The 23,009-nt window shown below is 39.1% G+C and overlaps 1 protein-coding gene across 1 annotated transcript; it reads right to left on the reverse strand.

Annotated features, from left to right (window-relative positions):
• On the reverse strand, positions 1 to 1,777 carry LOC133802476 (class V chitinase-like). The gene is made up of 2 exons (XM_062240789.1): positions 1,465 to 1,777; positions 1 to 1,269 (listed from the first exon to the last, which is right to left on the reverse strand). Exon 2 carries the CDS (start codon positions 752 to 754, stop codon positions 242 to 244), a length of 513 nt encoding a protein of 170 aa, XP_062096773.1. The 5' UTR covers positions 755 to 1,269; positions 1,465 to 1,777; the 3' UTR covers positions 1 to 241.
• Between the last annotated feature and the right edge of the window lie 21,232 nt (positions 1,778 to 23,009).

The following is a 23,009-nucleotide window of genomic DNA, read 5'->3' on the forward strand; positions in this document are numbered from 1 at the left end:
TTTTGTTTTCCCATATTTATCAAAATATGGCTTCTGTATCCCATATTTTTTTGTATAAGTTTATTTATTCTATATGGACATTTTTGTGAGGGAATTTTTGTCTTTTTTATTATTATTATTATTTTTATTTTTATTATTTTGGTAAACATTTTTGTAAGAAAATGCTAATTCAGTAGTTACAACACCATTCTTACTAGATGGCCTACAAAGGTAAAAATGGACTAGAAGATCAAAGTCGAATTCACCTACCTGCTTTAGAGAGAACCCAATTGTTGTCGTTTCCTATATGGAACACAAAATAGCCCATAAGATTCATCTTCTTTGCATATGAAACTTTAGCCTTGATAGCCTCAACATCGTCAAAGTTAATCGAGTTTTGCCTTAGTTTGCAAAAGTTGACCACATAAGTATCATTGTACACAGACTGTACACCATACCCATTACTTTCTATGTACCACTTTACAAAGTTATAGAACAGAGACCCGTCTAAGGTGATTCCTGGACCTGTTGATCGAGCCCCAACTGGATTGTTGTTTGGGTTCGCAAGGGTCCATGCGTAACCAAGGTAAGGCAATCCCAAGACCAGTTTGCTGGCAGGAAATCCTCTGTTCAACCACTCGTGAATTCCACTATTGGTATTAATAATTTTGTTCAACGGATCATATAAAGCAGCATGAGGGTAAGAGACATTTGATGTAGTTGGCGTATAGTAGTTGTACGACTTAAGATGCACCCAATCCAAGTTCTTCTTCATAGCGTCAATCGGGTAACTCACTGAGTTAAAACTCGAAATGATATGACTCACTATGACCAATAGCAACTTGGACTGGCTCTTGTTTCTTGTCTCAGAATCTATGGCAGCTCGCTACTCTTCCAAAAGGGTTCTCAAAATTGTCATCTCCGAGCTCGAACTTGGTTGCACACTATAAAGGTCTAGCCCATCAAACCCATAAACAGACGAAGGATTCGTGTGCATCTGGTAGTAAGGATGCTGGAGATGATTCTCATGAGACTAAACATGTTGTGGTATGTGTTTATTTTTTTTAAGTATAATAATAAAAAATTGTTCATCTGTTTATGTTTCTGTTATTGTGTTTCACATTCGGTGGATTCTGTTTGTTTAATTTTTTTATGGTTGTGTATCTGGTTTCTTGTAGATTTGTAGTTAATTTACATAATGTTCAATTCTGTTTTGTGTTTGTTTTATTGTTATTGTTGTGTTTTTTTTTTGTTAAACTGTTTTTTTTTTGTACCTGGTTACATGTGTACCTGGTTACATATGGATTCTGTTTGTTTTATTTTTTTATGGTTGTGTATCTGGTTTCTTGTAGATTTGTAGTTAATTTGCATAATGTTCAATTCTGTTTTGTGTTTGTTTTATTGTTATTGTTGTGTTTTTTTTTTGTTAAACTGTTTTATTTTTTTTTTGTACCTGGTTACATGTGTACATGGTTACATGTGTACCTGGTTACATTTGTACCTGGTTACTTTGCAGATAACAGTGGAATATTTTGCTTAATGAGTTTGTAACTGGTTTCCTTAGTGAATGAATTGTTTTTTTTTTATATGTATATTTCAACCATACAAAGTTAAATACATATAAGTGGTTTTATAAATGTAAAGTACTTATCAATTTTTCATGTTTATATTTTTTGAAACTGGTTACATGTTTAATTATTTTTTTAAGAGCTTTTAGAGACAAAGGAATAGAAAGCATATCAGACATAGTCATAAACCACAGAACAGCCGAGAAGCAAGACCAAAGAGGAAAATGGAGTCAAGTGACTCATTAGTCAAGTTTCTTTAAATCCAAAAAAAGAAAAAGTATAATTTGTGTGTTTTTAAAATAAAATGTCACCCTCTGTCTCTGATCCTCAATTTCAGCTCCCAATGGAGGAAAAACCAGAAAACGAAGAAGAAAAAGGAGCGATTCACAATATCCCTTGGGATTTACTTGGGGACATTCTTTCAAGACTCGATGCCAAATCTCTTAAACGGTGCGAGTGCGTCTCTAAATCTTGGCTCTCCCTAATACGGAACTCGGATTTCATCCATCTCCACCTCAAGCGTCAACTACCTTGTGTAGTTTTTCTTCAGAAAAAGGTTAGAAGGTTCAATTACACATTGTCGACTTGTAATTGGGAAAATTTTGCTGAGATTTCTTCGCAAAAATTTCCCAAATTTAAGAGGCGTCGCCCACCTCTGTTATTGTTTATGGGCAGTGGGATGCGGTCGGGAAAGAACAAGTCTGGGTCACGGCAGCATGTGGGGTTGTCAAGGCATTTGATTTCACGACGAGGGGAGTGTTGCGTGGAGCAGTACTGCAAGGGGAGCTGTCGCTGTTGAAAGATTCAAACGGGAAACCTCCGGGTTTGATCGGAATAATGCCGGAAAATGCAGTGACATTCATTGATAATCACGACACTGCTAAGTCCACAGAACAAGTTTTCCTACCTGAGAAAGTCATGTTGGGTTATGAATATGAAGCTGTGATCGGAAAAAATGGTTGATGAATTGCTGTACACGGACAAAATTTTTTTTGATTGGCAGTGGGTGAAATCTTTTTCTTGATCGAAAATTATGGGAATTTGGTTGGTTAGTTTATGGGAATTCCATATTTATATTTTTGTATTAACCGTGTATTACCATATTTGGCTTAATTATTTTTTTGTCCATATATATTTAAAGTTTAGTTAAAATTCCCATATTTATGTTAAGTTCTCAAAAAAAAATTGAATTTCTCGGAGACTGAATCGTAAATTTTTTTATTAATAACTAATTATTACATGTACAATTTTGTTGTAAAATAACACTTTACTTAATTTATTTAGGACATATTTGGAAGTGATTGTGTAAATACCACCTTAGTAATTACTAATAATTGCATAAAAAATTTCTACTAATTACATATGACTTTCCAAATACATACATAAGTTGACAAAAAAAAATTGTATTATCATATTTTTCGTTTTTAGTAAAAAATATGATATATTTTTCTTTTGATACATTAGGGGACTCAACCCCACTCCTTCCCCTACACACTCTTACACAACTGATCTAATCATCTTAGCTAGCTCCAACTCAGATGTATTTTTCTAATATACTAAGTCTGTTGCTCATAATATAATTAGTTAAAAATATATTATACATATAAAAAAAATGCTAAATATTCCAAGTGGAATTTCTCACAAATCTAATGAAGCATTTTTGAATTGATTGCTCAAATTGATTCGACATCTTTGATTTGATAGATAACTAATAAAAAAAAACAGAAAATAAAATGGAGTAAGTCTCTCCCGTGCTAACTGCTCTGCTAAGCGTATTAAAAATGTGTAAATTATTTTACCACAAGTAACCATGCCACGTGTGCTGATTGAGGCAGTGACGTGGCATAATATACGAGATTGTCAAAGAAAAGGGTCGTAGTAGTAGCAATAGTAAGAAAAGTGAATTAAGATTTATTATTATTAATATTAATATTATTAATGAGTTTCTACTTGTTTTGGACTTGTATTTTTTTTTTATTAATTGTTTGAACTTTGTGTTTTGATAAATTATTTTTTGAACCTTATGTTTTGTAAAATAGTTAAAATAGAACCCTAAATTCAATTTTGATAAAGAAAAGATTGAATATAACAACACCGTTTTTAAGCAGAATAATTTTATTTTTATTTTAAATTATTAGTTTGGTAAATTATTTATGATTTTAGTTGAGAAAACATTGATCAAAATCGAGTTTAGGATTCTATTTTAACCATTTTATAAAATATAAGATCTAAAATATAATTTATCAAAACAGAATTCAAACAGATAATGAAAAAAAAAACACAAGGTAACTAAAAAAATATAAACCCATTATTAATTAATGCAAGCAAAGGGAAAGAAGAAGAATTGTAGCAATTAATTTAATAGTAGTATTACTATACTATTAGTAGGGGCAGCTGTCTATTGTGTTAGGAGTGGGAGCACGTGACTATCACGAGGGTCCCCCCTCGAATGTCTGTCTTCATTCCATTCAATTCAATTCAATTCAAATAATTAATTTCAAAGTTTGATCCCTCTTTCCTCTTTCTTCTTCTATCACTTCACCTATTCATTCACCATTAATGCACTCATCATAATAAGTAGTAAGTAACTCTGATTTTTTTATTTCCTTTTTGCCCCTACTACCTACTCATATTTACTCACGATTACACACTATACATATGAATTTTTTTATTTGTTTTATTTTTAAATTGCAAAATAAGAAAAATAAGAGTTTGGTTGAGATGGTTTAAGCTCATTGCAAATATATCCATAGGAAAATATACAAGCTCTTTATTATTTTATGTTCGAGTTAATATATAGTGGTCCAATAAGGACAAAACATGGATGCATGGGCATAATATGTAAGTAGTTTTAGTGATATCATGGAGGGCAATTATGTAAATTCAGTAGTAATGATCATGTATTGTATTGGCAAAGGCAATGGGACCTGAGTAAGGTAGAAGTAGGGTATATTGAGACCCTTCACAGCTAATAGCTAAGTAACCCTTTCTGGCTAAGGCTGTGAGACTATTCACTAGGCCATGCATTCACTCCAAAAATGACCCTTATCTTCCATATCTGGGTGGGTCCAAAATTCTATTAATTATGCTCCCTTTAATTAATTAATTAAGATTTATAAGGGTCCTACTCACTTTTCTCTCTTACCTTCTACATTTACAATAATATATAAAAAATTCTAGCTTTCCCAATTTTTCTTAGTAGTAGTTGTACACATTCAATGGCTATAAATAATTAATTGGCGGTTTCAACAACTATAAAAATGGTTTTCTCCTCACCTTTTATATATTGAGTATATTAAATTTAAATTAAAATTAAAATTTCAAAAGTAGTCTTAACGTCGTTTTTCCTATAAAACATAATAAAGCACACGAATCTTTCAGGTTATTTTTTAGTAGAGAGAATGACAAAAACAAAAATGGGGTTTTTCTCGTCTTTTTCTTTTCTTTTACAAAAGCAACAAGAAAGCCTCCATCTCTCGTCGTTTTTTTATAAAGTTTTTCTTGCCGTCTAGAAAGATATGGCTTGTTAAAGTCATGAAAAACAACAACAATTTTGTCTAAAACAAAGTTATATGTCTTAAAAAAAATAGTACCAATATTAATAAAGAGAACCATTTTTAATTTTTATTTTATATAGATATATTCAAAAATATCTAGTCATTATATTGCATATATTATTTAATTTTCAAAGCAATATTACATTTAAATTGGACCCTCGAACTGAAAGACCCCGAAAGCGATCACATTGAAAAGATTTTTTTGATTTGTGGCCACATAATAAAGCGAATTAGGTCATATTCTAACGTGACTAAACAAAGTTGAAAAGATATATGTATATATCAATCACAAACCGAACTAAAAAAATAATTCATGAATTTTCCCATCAATTAAGCTTATATAATGTATGTTATTGAAAGACTTGTCATCTTATTCTTCTCCAATTCAATATTTCTTACTTAATTAATTTATTTTATTTTATTGGCGTAGGTATATATGGAAAACGATGTTCAATTTGAAATCAGTTTATTCCTACTATATATAATTATATGTATATATATATATATATGTAAGACAAGTAAGGGACAAAACTTGGTGTGCCATGTTGAAATTTGTAAGAGAAAAAATAAAGTAGAAATTATTGAGGAGTTTATTTGAAAATATATAGTTGGTCTTTCATGTATGATCAATTTTCTTTGTAGGGCACTAGCTAGTTGGTTTATAGCTTAGTGGTGTGTTGTAATACTACTAATATATATGCTAGCAAGAATATTATTAATGCTTTTAAATAGTTGTTCTTTTATGCTTATATATAAACTTTTTTTGTATTGTCAGTATATTTAATAGCTATAATAAGTTGGCAGCCAAAAAAAGAGAGAAAGAGTCAATTAATAATCAGTACTAGACTATAAATAAATAAAAATTATAATATTTAATGTTATGAAAGCATTAAATATAATTTATTAGCCCTTATAGTGATAATAGTGAGTAAATTTTTACGAGTACGAACCATGCATGGTTAATATGAAAGGCAATAGTACGTAATTAATATAAGTTATTATATAATTAATGATAATTATAATAAATTTATAATATATATGCATGTTGATTGGATGATTGATTTGGAGGATCTTTTCAAAGAGGTTATCTTTTTTTTTCTTTCTTTCTGTTTTAGAGCTTGCTCATCATGTTTAATTTAGGGATGGAGGGAGCCAACATTTTCAATCAGGGACTTAGTTGTAATGTTATTTTTTCAAGGAGGACTAAATGGTTATTATTTTAAACACTTGGGGTTGTTTTTGCAAATAATATATGTTTTTTAAACATGGTGAATTTAATTATCAAGTTCATGTACTTGTCTTTTATAATTTTTGGCTTGTGGCAGATAAATTTGGAGTCGGCTCCTGCCTAAAGTTGGGGTGTCTAGGCATCTGTTTTATGTGCTCAACAACATGATATCATATTAATAATTTCAATATATAAACAGTCTCACATAAAAGGAATATATGAAAAATTATATATTTATAAAAATATAGATTATTCTACTAATTATTAATTAATTTTGAGCTGAATTATTAGAAATCTCTTTGGTATAAAAAACCATACTTCAATTAATTGAGCACTCAATCCAAAATAATAATGAGCCAAAAGAGTAGTTACTAGAGACTCGACCAATTTTGGATATCAGCAGTAATGGTTTTAACAAAGTATATTTCGTGAATTCCTTTACAATCTTAGCGCTAACTTTAATAATTAGAATTAGAGAAACTTAATCTATTTTTCTTTTCTGTTTAGACGATCACGTTATACCTATTATGATTTTTTTAGAATATAGAGAGTAAGGAGTAGAATATAGAATTAGAGAATTTTTTAGAACTTTAATTAGAAAAAGGTCAATAATACTTTTTTTTTTTTTTTTTAAAAACTAGTAAGAAAGTTAGAATGATACCCCATTTTTCAAAATATGATTATATAATTTCATATATTACAAACATAGATAGAATTATTATTATATATATATATATTCAAAAACCATATATATATAACGATGTTATTGTTATATTATTTTAAATAATATAATGTTAGATTAAATAATGTGACATAATGTGATTTGTCACATCTTGTAACATATTGTTGAGAGTCACAAATTTGAACACATGTGTGTGCATAAATCTAACATATTTTGGAGTTACAAATTTGTAACTCCCAAATATTACCAAATAATGTGTAGATTGTGTATTACACATTTTAGTTTGGATTCCACAAAACCATTATGAAATATGACTGTTAGAGACGTATTTTTAACTCTCATTATGTATATGGAGGTTACAAAATCATGTGGGAAAGAGTTTGAGACGTTTTGGAAAAAACTGAAATTTTGGATGCTAAAAGTGGGATGTGGCCACTACTACAAAAAAGCAGTCTTTTAGAACAATTTTTTAGGACACTCACCTAGACGCGAGCGAGCCCTAAAAACAGCTCATTGACTTTTTAGGATACTCATTGAGAGTCCTTAAAGAATTTCTTTTAGGACACACATTGTGAGCCCTAACAATTGATGTGTGTCCTAAAAGTTTACATTATTTTTTAACAAAAGTTTCTGGACTTTTTAAGATACTCATTGAGAGTCCTTAAAAACACATTTTAAGACTCGCAATGATTGTCCTAAACACATATGTGAGTCCTAAAAAACGTGAATAGAAAATATAAGTGTAATATGAGTGGTGACTTTTAAGAGCTCCCTTTGGGTGTCCTAAAAGAGTATTAAGGGCTCCCAAAGTATGTCCTAAAACCTTTTAAGTAGAACATGACAAAAATTTGTATCATTTTCGAATTTGGCTATATTAGGGCATCATTTCTCATCAGCATACACAAAGGAAGCAGAAAAAAATGAGCCGCCTCTTTCCCTCTAGAACTCCCTCCCGCCTGCGTCAATACGAGGCCCCAACCGCCGCCCTGCCGCCGTCCACCATCGACACGCGCCGCCTCATTGGACACAGAAGGTCTCGACCTTCGACTCCCGCTAGCCCTGCCTCACATGTGCCACCCTTCGCTGCCTAGAGCCATTCGAAGTTGCGGTGGTGCTAAGTTTCCCAAACACTTTCGAGTGTTTTTCGACCGCCTCGAGTCACCCCGACCCAAACGACCACCACCAGTGCATTGCTTGTGCTTTGGGCATCAAAAAACCCACTGTTGACGGTGAAATTTCGTCAACGAAATTAGATCGGAAAACTCAAAGGTAAGTTAGATGATATTTATATAAGAACTTAGAATAAACTTTAAGGAAAAGTAAACACAGATCAAAAATGGAGCAAGCTTTTGTATATTTCTCAATAGCCTTTGCATACAATGAACTTTCCAACCCCCCTTCAGGTGGTCTTAGAGTTCCTTTTATAATAGGCTCTAATGGCCTTAGGTACATGATGATCCAGGGGACCAAGTGGTACATACGTACTGTATTAGAGGAATGGTTTCAGAGGTAGTGGTTGTACATCCCGTATAGGAGCAGGTGTCAGGGGGATGTCTCCACTACTTGTCTGTACCCCTGCCTGAGGCGTGGTGGCAGGTGTATTGGCGCAGGAGGTAGTGGTGTCGGTTCTGACCTATGGCCGTAGACGTACGGACCATGATCCTTACCCCAGCAATCTCACTGGCACTGGTATCCGTACTTAGTACTTGGTCGTACAAATATGTCTCATTCGACTCGTACCGAATCTCCTAAGCATAGGGACTTCGAGGTGTGAAAAAGGGGATCCTTGGTGCCCGTACTGGCCGTGGCGTTGAGTAGGGGTTTTGGGCCCATACGCGTCAAGTCACGGGGTGTCGGCCTCCTGAGAAGATGGTGGGCTGATGGACCTCCCAGGGCGTGCGCGCGTGGGACCTCGTGCGGCCTCGCGCATGGGGCGCCATTGACGGCCTCGCAGCCTCCCATGGCCTCGCGCATGGGGCGCCATAGACGGCCTCGTAGCCTTCCTTGGCTCCGCGCATGGGCATGGTGGGAGTGGCCCAAGGGCCTCGCGGATCGGTGGCCTCGCGAGGCGGGAGGGCCTCGCAGATCGGTGGCCTCGCGAGATGGGAGGGCCTCGCGGAATGGGACTGCCCTCGCCCATATGATGGCCTCGCCTGTTTGATGGCCTCGTGGAATGGTGGCCTCACGAGAAGGGACGGCCTCGCCCATTTGATGGCCTCGCGGAAGGGTGGCCTTGGGGCTCTGCTTCGGCCTTATATTTTCTCTTGATGAGATTATGAGCATCAATAGGGGCCTAAGCATACACTTTGAGTCTTTTATGGGCATGGAATATTGAGCATTCACAAAGGCCACACTTCATGGCTCACTAAGTGATGCTTCCCTTGGGACAATCTCTCAGTTTCACAAGACTTATAGGTGTGAGCCCGATAATGTGACTAAGTGACCTCTAGCCTTGTATTTTCACCATGTACTAGGGATTTTTTTCTTGGTGGATTTTTGGCATCCACACTTGCCCCCCAGTCTAGAGGGAGGCCTTTAGGCGTTCTTGTAGACTCTTCCGTTCCTTTTTATTATTCTCTTATTCTTCTTCTCCTTTTTTTTTTTTTTTTATATTTATCATGTTCGAGGTCCTTTGGAACCCATGCGAAAGGGGGTTCGATAGGTCCCTCTATGGTGCGCCTTGGTTGCACCTATAAGGATATATTGACCCCTTGGGTTCTAGTTATCCTTTTATATATCTTCGCGCGCGCTTATTATATCTTGCGAGAAGCGTCCTTCTCGTCATTAGGCATAGTACAATTTTTGCAAGCGTCTTCTTTGAGACCCTTTTTGCAAGCGTCTTCTTTGAGACCCTTTTCGGAAGCGTCTACTTTGAGACCCTTTTGGATAGCGTCTACTTTTGAGACCCCTTTTGGAGGCGTCTACTTTGGAGACCCTTTTTGGAGGTGTCTACTTTGGAGACCCCTTTTGGTGGCGTCTACTTTGGAGACCCTTTTCGGAGACGTCTATTTTGGATATGATTTCCCCTCGGATGGGGACTTTCATGGCTAGAGGGTCTTCGTTCGATCTCGAACATGGTTAGCGACCCCTCTAGCGCGATGCCCCCCTTCTATATGGAATCCTCAGACATAGTGGTAGTATGGCCACTGGAGGAAGGTTCGCTTTCTTCGACATGGAAGTTTCTATGGCCCTCTTCCATACGTATGTACTTCTGTGCTCTCTCGAAAAAGTCGTCCAGATTCGAAACTTCTCTTTTGAGCATGTTACTCCATAACTTGCTTCCTGGACGAACTCCGGCTGTAATAGCCATCTTGAGCTCCACTTTGGTTAAATCTCCCACCTTTGTTGCTTCTATACTGAACCTATGGATGCAGTCCTTCAAACTTTCATTCTCGCCTTGTTTGATGTTAGCGAGGCTGGTAATCGGCATGATGTAGTCACATGCTGTATGGTGTTGCTGAAGAAATTCATTAGAGAGTTGTTGCCATGACTTGATTGTTCCTGGTCTTAACCTCCTGAACCACTTGTACGCCACTCCTTTAAGAGTAACAACGAAGCAATGACACTTTGCTCTGCTGTTGACCCCTCTTAACCTCATCAAGTTATTGAAGGAGTCTAAGTGATACTTTGGGTCTGTAGTACCCTCGTACGGAGTCATGCGAGGCTCTCTGAAGCCAATGGGCATTTGTTCAGCCTGAATCTCCCTTGTGAAGGGTGAATTACGGTCGAATTCTCCGTCATCCATGCGCCCCCCAAGTGCTGTGGTGATCTTGCCCCGAGGGCTTCGCGTTTTGGTGCCTAGCCCCCTCCACTTTTTGCATAAGGAGTCTTGCGGGGTCTCGGGCTGATCCCTTGCCTTGGTTGTGTCCCTCGGTGGAACCGCGGGGGGTACGTCTCTTACTTCTGACTTCTCCCCATGGAGCTCTTTTCTTAGGCCAGGGGGTGCCTCTTTTGAGGGGACTTCGACCTCGTTCTTACGACCATCACCTTCCCCCCGCCTTTGCTCCTGGGGACCTTTTGTTGGCCTAGGTCCCCCCTGATACTTTGTCTGGGGGGTTTTACTGGCGGAAAGTTGGGTTCCCCCATCATCTACGGGGACAGTGCTTTCCCCTTTTTCCTGCTCCTTCCCTTTACGCACAGGAGGGGGTGTGCTTGACTTTCCTCGCAGTAGGTCGTTTAAAACCTCTTGAATGTTCTCTATCTGGGTTTCCAGCCTTCGAGTCTTTTTATGTAACTCTTGAATCTCATCCCTGTAGAGGCGAGTCCTTGAGCTTGAACTTACCGAGCGTACCCTGGGACTCTTGTTTGGCTCGTGCGCTGATGGACCTGGGTCTTGGTGGCCTGAGCGTGGTGCTACCGGGGGCTGGTGAGGTGAATGCACTGGCGGCTCCAAATGACCTCCGTCGGGCCGGATGGTCGGGGATGATGCTTCCTTCTCCTCCCTTGGGGGAAGAGACTCCTCCGGTCTGCCTCCATGTTTGGGCGGAGGGGGGTCTTTCTGGGCAGCCCTCCGCCCCACTTCATCCCGGAGAACCTCATCATCTTGTAGTTGCCATAGGTGTTTTGAACGTCTTAGCATCTTTCTTTGCTGGAAATAATGGAAGAACGCTGGCTTGATGCTTGTTCTTCCCACAGACGGCGCCAAACTGTTGACGGTGAAATTTCGTCAACGAAATTAGATCGGAAAACTCAAAGGTAAGTTAGATGATATTTATATAAGAACTTAGAATAAACTTTAAGGAAAAGTAAACACAGATCAAAAATGGAGCAAGCTTTTGTATATTTCTCAATAGCCTTTGCATACAATGAACTTTCCAACCCCCCTTCAGGTGGTCTTAGAGTTCCTTTTATAATAGGCTCTAATGGCCTTAGGTACATGATGATCCAGGGGACCAAGTGGTACATACGTACTGTATTAGAGGAATGGTTTCAGAGGTAGTGGTTGTACATCCCGTATAGGAGCAGGTGTCAGGGGGATGTCTCCACTACTTGTCTGTACCCCTGCCTGAGGCGTGGTGGCAGGTGTATTGGCGCAGGAGGTAGTGGTGTCGGTTCTGACCTATGGCCGTAGACGTACGGACCATGATCCTTACCCCAGCAATCTCACTGGCACTGGTATCCGTACTTAGTACTTGGTCGTACAAATATGTCTCATTCGACTCGTACCGAATCTCCTAAGCATAGGGACTTCGAGGTGTGAAAAAGGGGATCCTTGGTGCCCGTACTGGCCGTGGCGTTGAGTAGGGGTTTTGGGCCCATACGCGTCAAGTCACGGGGTGTCGGCCTCCTGAGAAGATGGTGGGCTGATGGACCTCCCAGGGCGTGCGCGCGTGGGACCTCGTGCGGCCTCGCGCATGGGGCGCCATTGACGGCCTCGCAGCCTCCCATGGCCTCGCGCATGGGGCGCCATAGACGGCCTCGTAGCCTTCCTTGGCTCCGCGCATGGGCATGGTGGGAGTGGCCCAAGGGCCTCGCGGATCGGTGGCCTCGCGAGGCGGGAGGGCCTCGCAGATCGGTGGCCTCGCGAGATGGGAGGGCCTCGCGGAATGGGACTGCCCTCGCCCATATGATGGCCTCGCCTGTTTGATGGCCTCGTGGAATGGTGGCCTCACGAGAAGGGACGGCCTCGCCCATTTGATGGCCTCGCGGAAGGGTGGCCTTGGGGCTCTGCTTCGGCCTTATATTTTCTCTTGATGAGATTATGAGCATCAATAGGGGCCTAAGCATACACTTTGAGTCTTTTATGGGCATGGAATATTGAGCATTCACAAAGGCCACACTTCATGGCTCACTAAGTGATGCTTCCCTTGGGACAATCTCTCAGTTTCACAAGACTTATAGGTGTGAGCCCGATAATGTGACTAAGTGACCTCTAGCCTTGTATTTTCACCATGTACTAGGGATTTTTTTCTTGGTGGATTTTTGGCATCCACACTTGCCCCCCAGTCTAGAGGGAGGCCTTTAGGCGTTCTTGTAGACTCTTCCGTTCCTTTTTATTATTCTCTTATTCTTCTTCTCCTTTTTTTTTTTTTTTTATATTTATCATGTTCGAGGTCCTTTGGAACCCATGCGAAAGGGGGTTCGATAGGTCCCTCTATGGTGCGCCTTGGTTGCACCTATAAGGATATATTGACCCCTTGGGTTCTAGTTATCCTTTTATATATCTTCGCGCGCGCTTATTATATCTTGCGAGAAGCGTCCTTCTCGTCATTAGGCATAGTACAATTTTTGCAAGCGTCTTCTTTGAGACCCTTTTTGCAAGCGTCTTCTTTGAGACCCTTTTCGGAAGCGTCTACTTTGAGACCCTTTTGGATAGCGTCTACTTTTGAGACCCCTTTTGGAGGCGTCTACTTTGGAGACCCTTTTTGGAGGTGTCTACTTTGGAGACCCCTTTTGGTGGCGTCTACTTTGGAGACCCTTTTCGGAGACGTCTATTTTGGATATGATTTCCCCTCGGATGGGGACTTTCATGGCTAGAGGGTCTTCGTTCGATCTCGAACATGGTTAGCGACCCCTCTAGCGCGATGCCCCCCTTCTATATGGAATCCTCAGACATAGTGGTAGTATGGCCACTGGAGGAAGGTTCGCTTTCTTCGACATGGAAGTTTCTATGGCCCTCTTCCATACGTATGTACTTCTGTGCTCTCTCGAAAAAGTCGTCCAGATTCGAAACTTCTCTTTTGAGCATGTTACTCCATAACTTGCTTCCTGGACGAACTCCGGCTGTAATAGCCATCTTGAGCTCCACTTTGGTTAAATCTCCCACCTTTGTTGCTTCTATACTGAACCTATGGATGCAGTCCTTCAAACTTTCATTCTCGCCTTGTTTGATGTTAGCGAGGCTGGTAATCGGCATGATGTAGTCACATGCTGTATGGTGTTGCTGAAGAAATTCATTAGAGAGTTGTTGCCATGACTTGATTGTTCCTGGTCTTAACCTCCTGAACCACTTGTACGCCACTCCTTTAAGAGTAACAACGAAGCAATGACACTTTGCTCTGCTGTTGACCCCTCTTAACCTCATCAAGTTATTGAAGGAGTCTAAGTGATACTTTGGGTCTGTAGTACCCTCGTACGGAGTCATGCGAGGCTCTCTGAAGCCAATGGGCATTTGTTCAGCCTGAATCTCCCTTGTGAAGGGTGAATTACGGTCGAATTCTCCGTCATCCATGCGCCCCCCAAGTGCTGTGGTGATCTTGCCCCGAGGGCTTCGCGTTTTGGTGCCTAGCCCCCTCCACTTTTTGCATAAGGAGTCTTGCGGGGTCTCGGGCTGATCCCTTGCCTTGGTTGTGTCCCTCGGTGGAACCGCGGGGGGTACGTCTCTTACTTCTGACTTCTCCCCATGGAGCTCTTTTCTTAGGCCAGGGGGTGCCTCTTTTGAGGGGACTTCGACCTCGTTCTTACGACCATCACCTTCCCCCCGCCTTTGCTCCTGGGGACCTTTTGTTGGCCTAGGTCCCCCCTGATACTTTGTCTGGGGGGTTTTACTGGCGGAAAGTTGGGTTCCCCCATCATCTACGGGGACAGTGCTTTCCCCTTTTTCCTGCTCCTTCCCTTTACGCACAGGAGGGGGTGTGCTTGACTTTCCTCGCAGTAGGTCGTTTAAAACCTCTTGAATGTTCTCTATCTGGGTTTCCAGCCTTCGAGTCTTTTTATGTAACTCTTGAATCTCATCCCTGTAGAGGCGAGTCCTTGAGCTTGAACTTACCGAGCGTACCCTGGGACTCTTGTTTGGCTCGTGCGCTGATGGACCTGGGTCTTGGTGGCCTGAGCGTGGTGCTACCGGGGGCTGGTGAGGTGAATGCACTGGCGGCTCCAAATGACCTCCGTCGGGCCGGATGGTCGGGGATGATGCTTCCTTCTCCTCCCTTGGGGGAAGAGACTCCTCCGGTCTGCCTCCATGTTTGGGCGGAGGGGGGTCTTTCTGGGCAGCCCTCCGCCCCACTTCATCCCGGAGAACCTCATCATCTTGTAGTTGCCATAGGTGTTTTGAACGTCTTAGCATCTTTCTTTGCTGGAAATAATGGAAGAACGCTGGCTTGATGCTTGTTCTTCCCACAGACGGCGCCAAACTGTTGACGGTGAAATTTCGTCAACGAAATTAGATCGGAAAACTCAAAGGTAAGTTAGATGATATTTATATAAGAACTTAGAATAAACTTTAAGGAAAAGTAAACACAGATAAAAAATGGAGCAAGCTTTTGTATATTTCTCAATAGCCTTTGCATACAATGAACTTTCCAACCCCCCTTCAGGTGGTCTTAGAGTTCCTTTTATAATAGGCTCTAATGGCCTTAGGTACATGATGATCCAGGGGACCAAGTGGTACTTACGTACTGTATTAGAGGAATGGTTTCAGAGGTAGTGGTTGTACATCCCGTATAGGAGCAGGTGTCAGGGGGATGTCTCCACTACTTGTCTGTACCCCTGCCTGAGGCGTGGTGGCAGGTGTATTGGCGCAGGAGGTAGTGGTGTCGGTTCTGACCTATGGCCGTAGACGTACGGACCATGATCCTTACCCCAGCAATCTCACTGGCACTGGTATCCGTACTTAGTACTTGGTCGTACAAATATGTCTCATTCGACTCGTACCGAATCTCCTAAGCATAGGGACTTCGAGGTGTGAAAAAGGGGATCCTTGGTGCCCGTACTGGCCGTGGCGTTGAGTAGGGGTTTTGGGCCCATACGCGTCAAGTCACGGGGTGTCGGCCTCCTGAGAAGATGGTGGGCTGATGGACCTCCCAGGGCGTGCGCGCGTGGGACCTCGTGCGGCCTCGCGCATGGGGCGCCATTGACGGCCTCGCAGCCTCCCATGGCCTCGCGCATGGGGCGCCATAGACGGCCTCGTAGCCTTCCTTGGCTCCGCGCATGGGCATGGTGGGAGTGGCCCAAGGGCCTCGCAGATCGGTGGCCTCGCGAGACGGGAAGGCTTCGCGAGACGGGATGGCCTCGCGGATCGGTGGCCTCGCGAGGCGGGAGGGCCTCGCAGATCGGTGGCCTCGCGAGACGGGAAGGCTTCGCGGAACGGTGGCCTCGCGAGACGGGATGGCCTCGCGGATCGGTGGCCTCGCGAGACGGGAGGGCCTCGCAGATCGGTGGCCTCGCGAGACGGGAGGGCCTCGCGGAATGGGACTGCCCTTGCCCATATGATGGCCTCGCCTGTTTGATGGCCTCGCGGAATGGTGGCCTCGCGAGAAGGGACGGCCTCGCCCATTTGATGGCCTCGCGGAAGGGTGGCCTCGCGAGAAGGGACGGCCTCGCCCATTTGATGGCCTCGCGGAAGGGTGGCCTTGGGGCTCTGCTTCGGCCTTATATTTTCTCTTGATGAGATTATGAGCATCAATAGGGGCCTAAGCATACACTTTGAGTCTTTTATGGGCATGGAATATTGAGCATTCACAAAGGCCACACTTCATGGCTCACTAAGTGATGCTTCCCTTGGGACAATCTCTCAGTTTCACAAGACTTATAGGTGTGAGCCCGATAATGTGACTAAGTGACCTCTAGCCTTGTATTTTCACCATGTACTAGGGATTTTTTTCTTGGTGGATTTTTGGCATCCACACCCACTAAAGGATTAAACTCAACGACCATCGGAATTGGAAGTCGACGTTCGCCGGAATCCATGGAGGTCCGAGAAATCATAGTGAAAATTCGACCATTCTAGGATTTCCAAGAAGAACTGCCACCACCACGACGCTCCCCGAGACTTGGGCTTCGAACCCCAGTCATCGTTTTCCCGAACCACCACCGTGGGTGGTGGCGCCGCCGTTAACGTTGGAGCTCCGACGCGAGCTTTGGCTATCAATTAATTTTTTAAAAATTAAAAACATTCATTTAGGGCTCGCACAGGCCCTCAAATAGAGGACTCGCGCCCCGCGAATCCTAAAAAACCTTTTTTGTAGTAGTGGGTCACGGCCACTGATATTCCCTGGCTGCGACCTAGGGACAGAGGCCAGTGAGGTTGACAACCAATTTCTCTTAAGTTTTTTCCAATTTGAACGGTTTTAACATCCAAGTAACTCCCAGATCTCCATTATAATTCCATAAACATCCAATTAATCATTGGTAACAGCCATGAGGTTGGTGAAATTTGAAATTCAAAGGGTATCTCAAACTCTATAAATAAGAGCCTAATGCTCACTTGTAAGACAACACCACTTTCTATCCACAAAGCACTTGGCTAAAAAATACACAATAGAGCCTTGATAATTCAAGAGGGTTATTTTCTTGAGAGATCCCTTAGTGCTTAGAGAATAGGGAGAAATAAGTTTTTAAACAAATGTTTTGGACATCGTTCAAGTTGGTGATCCCCACTACTCTACACTTTGGTTGTGTGAGAGTTTGTGTTCTTACTATTGTTCTTTTCATTCTTTTGTTCTTCTTGTTCTTATTTACTTGTATTATTATTGTTTTGAGTTTGTGATATTCGTATTCTACATCTTTCTATTTACTTGTATTTTGAGCAATAAAGTTGTAACATTTATTTATTTATCATCTTGTCTTTTATATTATTTTTGCTTAAAGTTATATTTTGGATTTACCATTTTCATTGAGTACAATATAATATATTCTCTAAGAATTATTATAAAGTAAATGATTACGATAATGATCTTTATTAATAAGACTAGAGAAATGGTTGCAAGGAAGAAATACAAAATTCATTATATATAAGAAAGTAAAGTACAATTCTAAGCAAAAACTGGGGAAAAAAGAGGGGTGCAGGGTTATAATAATTAAGAATATCACACCTGGCCGTACTTACGCCAGACGAGTAAGGTATTCGGTGGTAATTAAATTTAAAAATAATTAGTTCAATTAGGATATAATTATTGATAAATTATATCATTTTTAACTTGATCAATGCCTTAACATCACTATTTTGAAATGATTGACACGTATTGTTATGATAATAATAATTATTTACTCACTAGCTCTTTGAGCAAAGCCAAAATACTTAGTAAAAATACTCATCGCTCGATCGAGCTAGGTGTCAGGATTAAATGAATATTTTTTTACTCCCAGCCCTCATCATTAATAACTCATTATAAATATAGGGAATATACTATTTTAGTCTTTTAAGTTTATACAAAACATCAAATATGTCTCCCAGTTTTCATAAATACCAAAATGATACATTTTGTTTTGTTGTTCATACCAAAATAATACCCTAGACCTTCTTTTAATTAAATTTATTTTCTCAAAGACCCTTTTACTCTCACCTATATATTTGATCTATAATTAAAATTAGTTTTAATTCTTTTAATAAATTAATAATAATACTGAAACTTTGTTTCTAAAAACATATATAAACGTAAAGAAATAATAAAAAAAAATAAAAAATGAGAATAAAATAAATTTATAGTGTTATTATTTATTTAAAGTATATAAATTTATTTAAGTTTTATTATTATTTACATTTTATATAAGTTTATTTAATTTATTAAATAATTATAAATAAAATATATAAGTGAGGGGTAAAAGTGTATTTTAAAAAATAACCGTGACAAAAAATAAATCTAAGATATCATTTTGGTATGAACAATAAAACAGAAGTTACCATTTCGGTATTTACGAAAACCATGAGGCATCTCTAGTATTTTGTATAAACTTGTAGGACCAAAATGATATATTCCCAAAAATATAATTTATACATTATAATATGTACGGGTACGGCCAAAATCTTATTATTGGCATATACATATATATGGGACCATATATAGTAGAGTAATTTCGGGAGAAATTCAATGTATGAGAATATAAACTCTAAAGTAGTCTAATATTTTCCCCTCAAAAAAACAAAGTAATTAGTCTACTATTTGGAAATTAATCTGAACCTGTTGGTTCTGGTAATTAACAGTTTCGATAGGTATTATTAGATAAGAATTTTGGACCAAACGAATAAGGCGAGCTTGCATGTCTCACGTTACAACATTATATATGCATATGGTCACATGGTGGCCCTATTCATCATTTCTTACACACACACATATATATATACGTATAAATAATGTTACAAAGTACGTACACTAATATTTGATACTATTCAATTCGGAATAAAGCATCATGGAATAATAACAGTTCTGTGTTTGACTGCCTATATATAGCTTGAAACATATATAACATGTTTATGTATATATATATATATATAGGTAATAATTTATATCACACATAGTACATGTGCATTAATTTATATCCTAGTCATCAATATATTAATTAAGTAATATTATTTCATGAATTGCAGCATACAAAAAAAAAATTATTCAAACCAAAAAGATTTTGTTCACATTTATACATTATATATATAGATATGTACGTATATAGTTCCTAGTCGGAACTTCAAGCGAGATTTTTCCACTTATTCAGTTGACATTATTATTAAAGAATATATTCGGCTAAATCAATTTTCATGACAAACCAGGGTGTCGTGTGTTGAGTGTATAATATATATATATATATACATATAGATAAATTTATTTATGTACATGACACAATATAAAGTACTAATATTAATTATATTTCTAAAGCTTCAGATGATTAGTTAAGTGCATAATTAAGTGTTCTGTTAGAGTAGTACAGATCACGATATTAAGAAAGCACTCAATAAATTAAGTTGGGTATTCCATGTTAGTCTCAATGATTTAATTGGCTAATTATGAACTTATATAATTATAACAGAACATATATATATATAATTAAATATATATAGAAATATGTAGTTGCAGTTAATTCGAGTGATTATTATCTCTAGCTGAGTAGCTCATCATTATTATTCTACCCTAATTAAATTAATATAATTATAACCATATTTTATTGTGTGCTGATTAAGAAATTACAGCACTAATTAAAACTTGATTGTAGAATATATATTTGATGAGCCTTTGGCTGGGCTGCTGAGCTAGCTAATAGCTTCGTTATTCTTTGTATGTACTTTCAGTTTCTTATTAGTATGGTTGGTCCAATTATGGTTTCAAAGCTGTCATTTCTACTTAGCATGTGCTCGACTACACACTTATTTATTATAAGTACTAACAAAAAATTATTCTAGCAGTAGAATTAATTAATTCAATCTCTAGAGATGTAAAGTTAATTAGAAAGAAATATTATATATATATATGTACACACGTAGTACAAGTTGATTAGGCTGATACCAATTGATTTGTCATCTAATTAGAAAAGTAGTGTCAGTAATTTCATATCTTACTATATTAAAATAGCCAATAATATCTTTTATTGTTGACTCAAAATGTCAACCAAAATAGCTCGTTTTTTAAAATTGAACAAAATTGATTTTGAGTATATAGCAAGTCATGGGCAATGCGTGTGTTTGAATCTCCCTACATAAATATATAAAGCCATTAAAGTAGCCTTTTACCAATATAATAATAGCATTTCACTTTTAATTTATAATCGTAATTTTGACACTGAAATATCGCTGCTCTTAAGTGATGTTAAGCATTATACGGTGTTTTATAGTGCTCATACCTCTTCCCAACCCCTAAACTCACTTCCCTTCCTCTCTCTCTTGTTTATCACATAACCTTTTCTTCTCTGTCTTTTTTTAGTGATATATTAAGATAAAAAAAGAACATATATTAATTATTTTTATGCATATAGATAGTAACATAACAATATACAAAAAAATGTTATTACCGAAGACATAATACCTAGAACATGTTCGTGGTAGATGTATTTTGGCAAAGGCGGGTGTCATTCGCAGGATAGGAAAATGTTAAGTATCGATATCGACAACATGTTCTCGGTATAGAGTCATCACATATCCTAGCCGCGCGCGATACTTCTTCTTCCCCTTTCCATCATTTTCACAGTCCCCTGTCTCTCCCTCTCTCACTAAAATACTCTAGCTCTCTCACTAAAATCTTCATTTCTAGGTCAAAATCTCTCAATAAATTTGGGTTTTCTCTCTGTTTCGGAAGGTAAAGTCTATTTCCCTCACTTATATATATGTATACATTTCTATACAAATTTGTATCTTTTTTTTTGTTTTGGGGATTTTGTGTTTCAAGGCTTTTTTTGGTGCGATTCTTCTTCCCGTGGACGATTTCAAGTTGGCCTGCTATTTCAAACTTCGAGGATTTTTTTTTTTTTTTGAGAGCTTAGGTGACGATGTGTACATATGCGACTGCTCGACCGCCACAGCCGAGGGTTTAAAGAAGAACTAGGGTTAAACCCTAATTTGCTGCTTAGGTCGGCTGGTTGTAAATATTTTATTGTAATTAATCTTTAAAATATATTTTCGGGATCCCAATGTATACAGTAAACGTTTTAGTGAAACGTTGTATCTTTAACCAAAATTTTTAACCCTAAACCGTTAATCACATTTAGTTACACAAGTATGGCCAAATGACTCGGTTAGCGAGTTCGGCACTGTTTAAAATGCACGATGTGACGGTCCCTGAGTAGTAGGGCGTTACAACTTGGTATCAGAGCGAGCCAAGGTTAAGGGTTCCTGTAGACAAGTTGTGCATGTACACTCGTCACTAAAGATAGCTTCACTTAGGGTATGGTAACTATTTATGTGGTTATGTGCTTAACTGCTTAAATAGAATGTAAATGCTTTACCTACATATTGTATTAGGGAGCGTGAGATTCTGATAGAGCCTGGCTCTTGATTATATGATTACCTACTTAGTGATTATATAAATGTGATATTTGCATGCTGGAGTTGAAAGCATGAGGTGTATGTTGGAAGAGCAGGGGTTATGAATTGATGAACAAATACTATGGACATGTTTTTAGCATTGCAGTAGTCTGTGAATATAGTGTATTATGATTGTTTCCGTGGGGAAGGCTTTTGCATATGCTCATAAAGGAAACCCTAGCAAGTCCCCTAGAAGTACATCCAGAAGCTCACAGACTAATTTAGTCTGTCATGATCCCACTGGCACAATTTAAGTGGTATCCACCACACTAGCTAAAAGTTCTATGCATCTCCCTGCAATAAAACTCTAGCTCTCAATACAAATGTCATAAGCATACAGAATATATGCACATTGCCAACTGTCACAAGGCTTTCCACTCTCAAGCCCAAGAGTTACTATCCTTTCCTTGCAATTTAGCATTGCCCCATAATTGCTTAACCAATCCATATCCCAGATCATACCAAAGCCAGTCGTAACCAACTTTATCGAAACCACTAATGAGTCCTTTTCATCATAATCCAACTCATCTCTTAAGTCACAAATACAATATTACTTTCCCATCATAACACAACCATGCAATCTGCATAAAAACTCTATGCTTCTCTAGATGCAACAAGCAAAGAAACAACATGGTACCAAAACCAGTCAGCATAATAAAAAATCAGAATTAAAAAGCTGTCCTGCCACCCCTGAGGAACTAGTCTCAGCCTCAGTCTCTGACTGCCTCGGAATAAACACTCGAGCTGGAGTCGAGCTGTCCATCCCCTTTTTCTCATCCTTTCTTAGCCTTGGGCAACCCTTCTTGAAATGCCCAACCATTTTACATAAGAAACATGCCCTTGCTCAACATTCTCCCAGATGACACCCCTTGCACCGAGCGCATTCTGGGTAAGTCTTCCAGCTTTCATTCTTGCTTGCTCCAATAAGTGGAGGTACCACTATCTGAGCTCCGTCGTCTCTGGTACTCTTCTTCTCATTTCTTATGCTCTCAACAGCAAGAGCCTTCCCTACCACCTAAGCATAGGTAGAGATTTCATGCACTGGGGCAACTCTAATGCCCTGAGCTACTCTGGGATTCAATCCCTGAATAAACCTTTCCTTCCAAGCTACATCTGTGGGTACCATATCAAAAGAAAAATTGGCCAACCCATCAAATCTGTTAACATACTCGATTACTGATGCCTTTCCCTGAACGAGATTCAGAAACTCATTCATCTTAGTAGTCTTGGCTGCATCACAGTAATACTTCTAATTAAACAGCTGCCTAAATTCTTTCAAATCCATCACAGCTGTGTCTCATATCTGGGATACTACCTCCCACTATGTCCGGGC

Source organism: Humulus lupulus, chromosome 9, assembly GCF_963169125.1.
Source record: "Humulus lupulus chromosome 9, drHumLupu1.1, whole genome shotgun sequence".
Taxonomy (NCBI): Eukaryota; Viridiplantae; Streptophyta; class Magnoliopsida; order Rosales; family Cannabaceae; genus Humulus; species Humulus lupulus.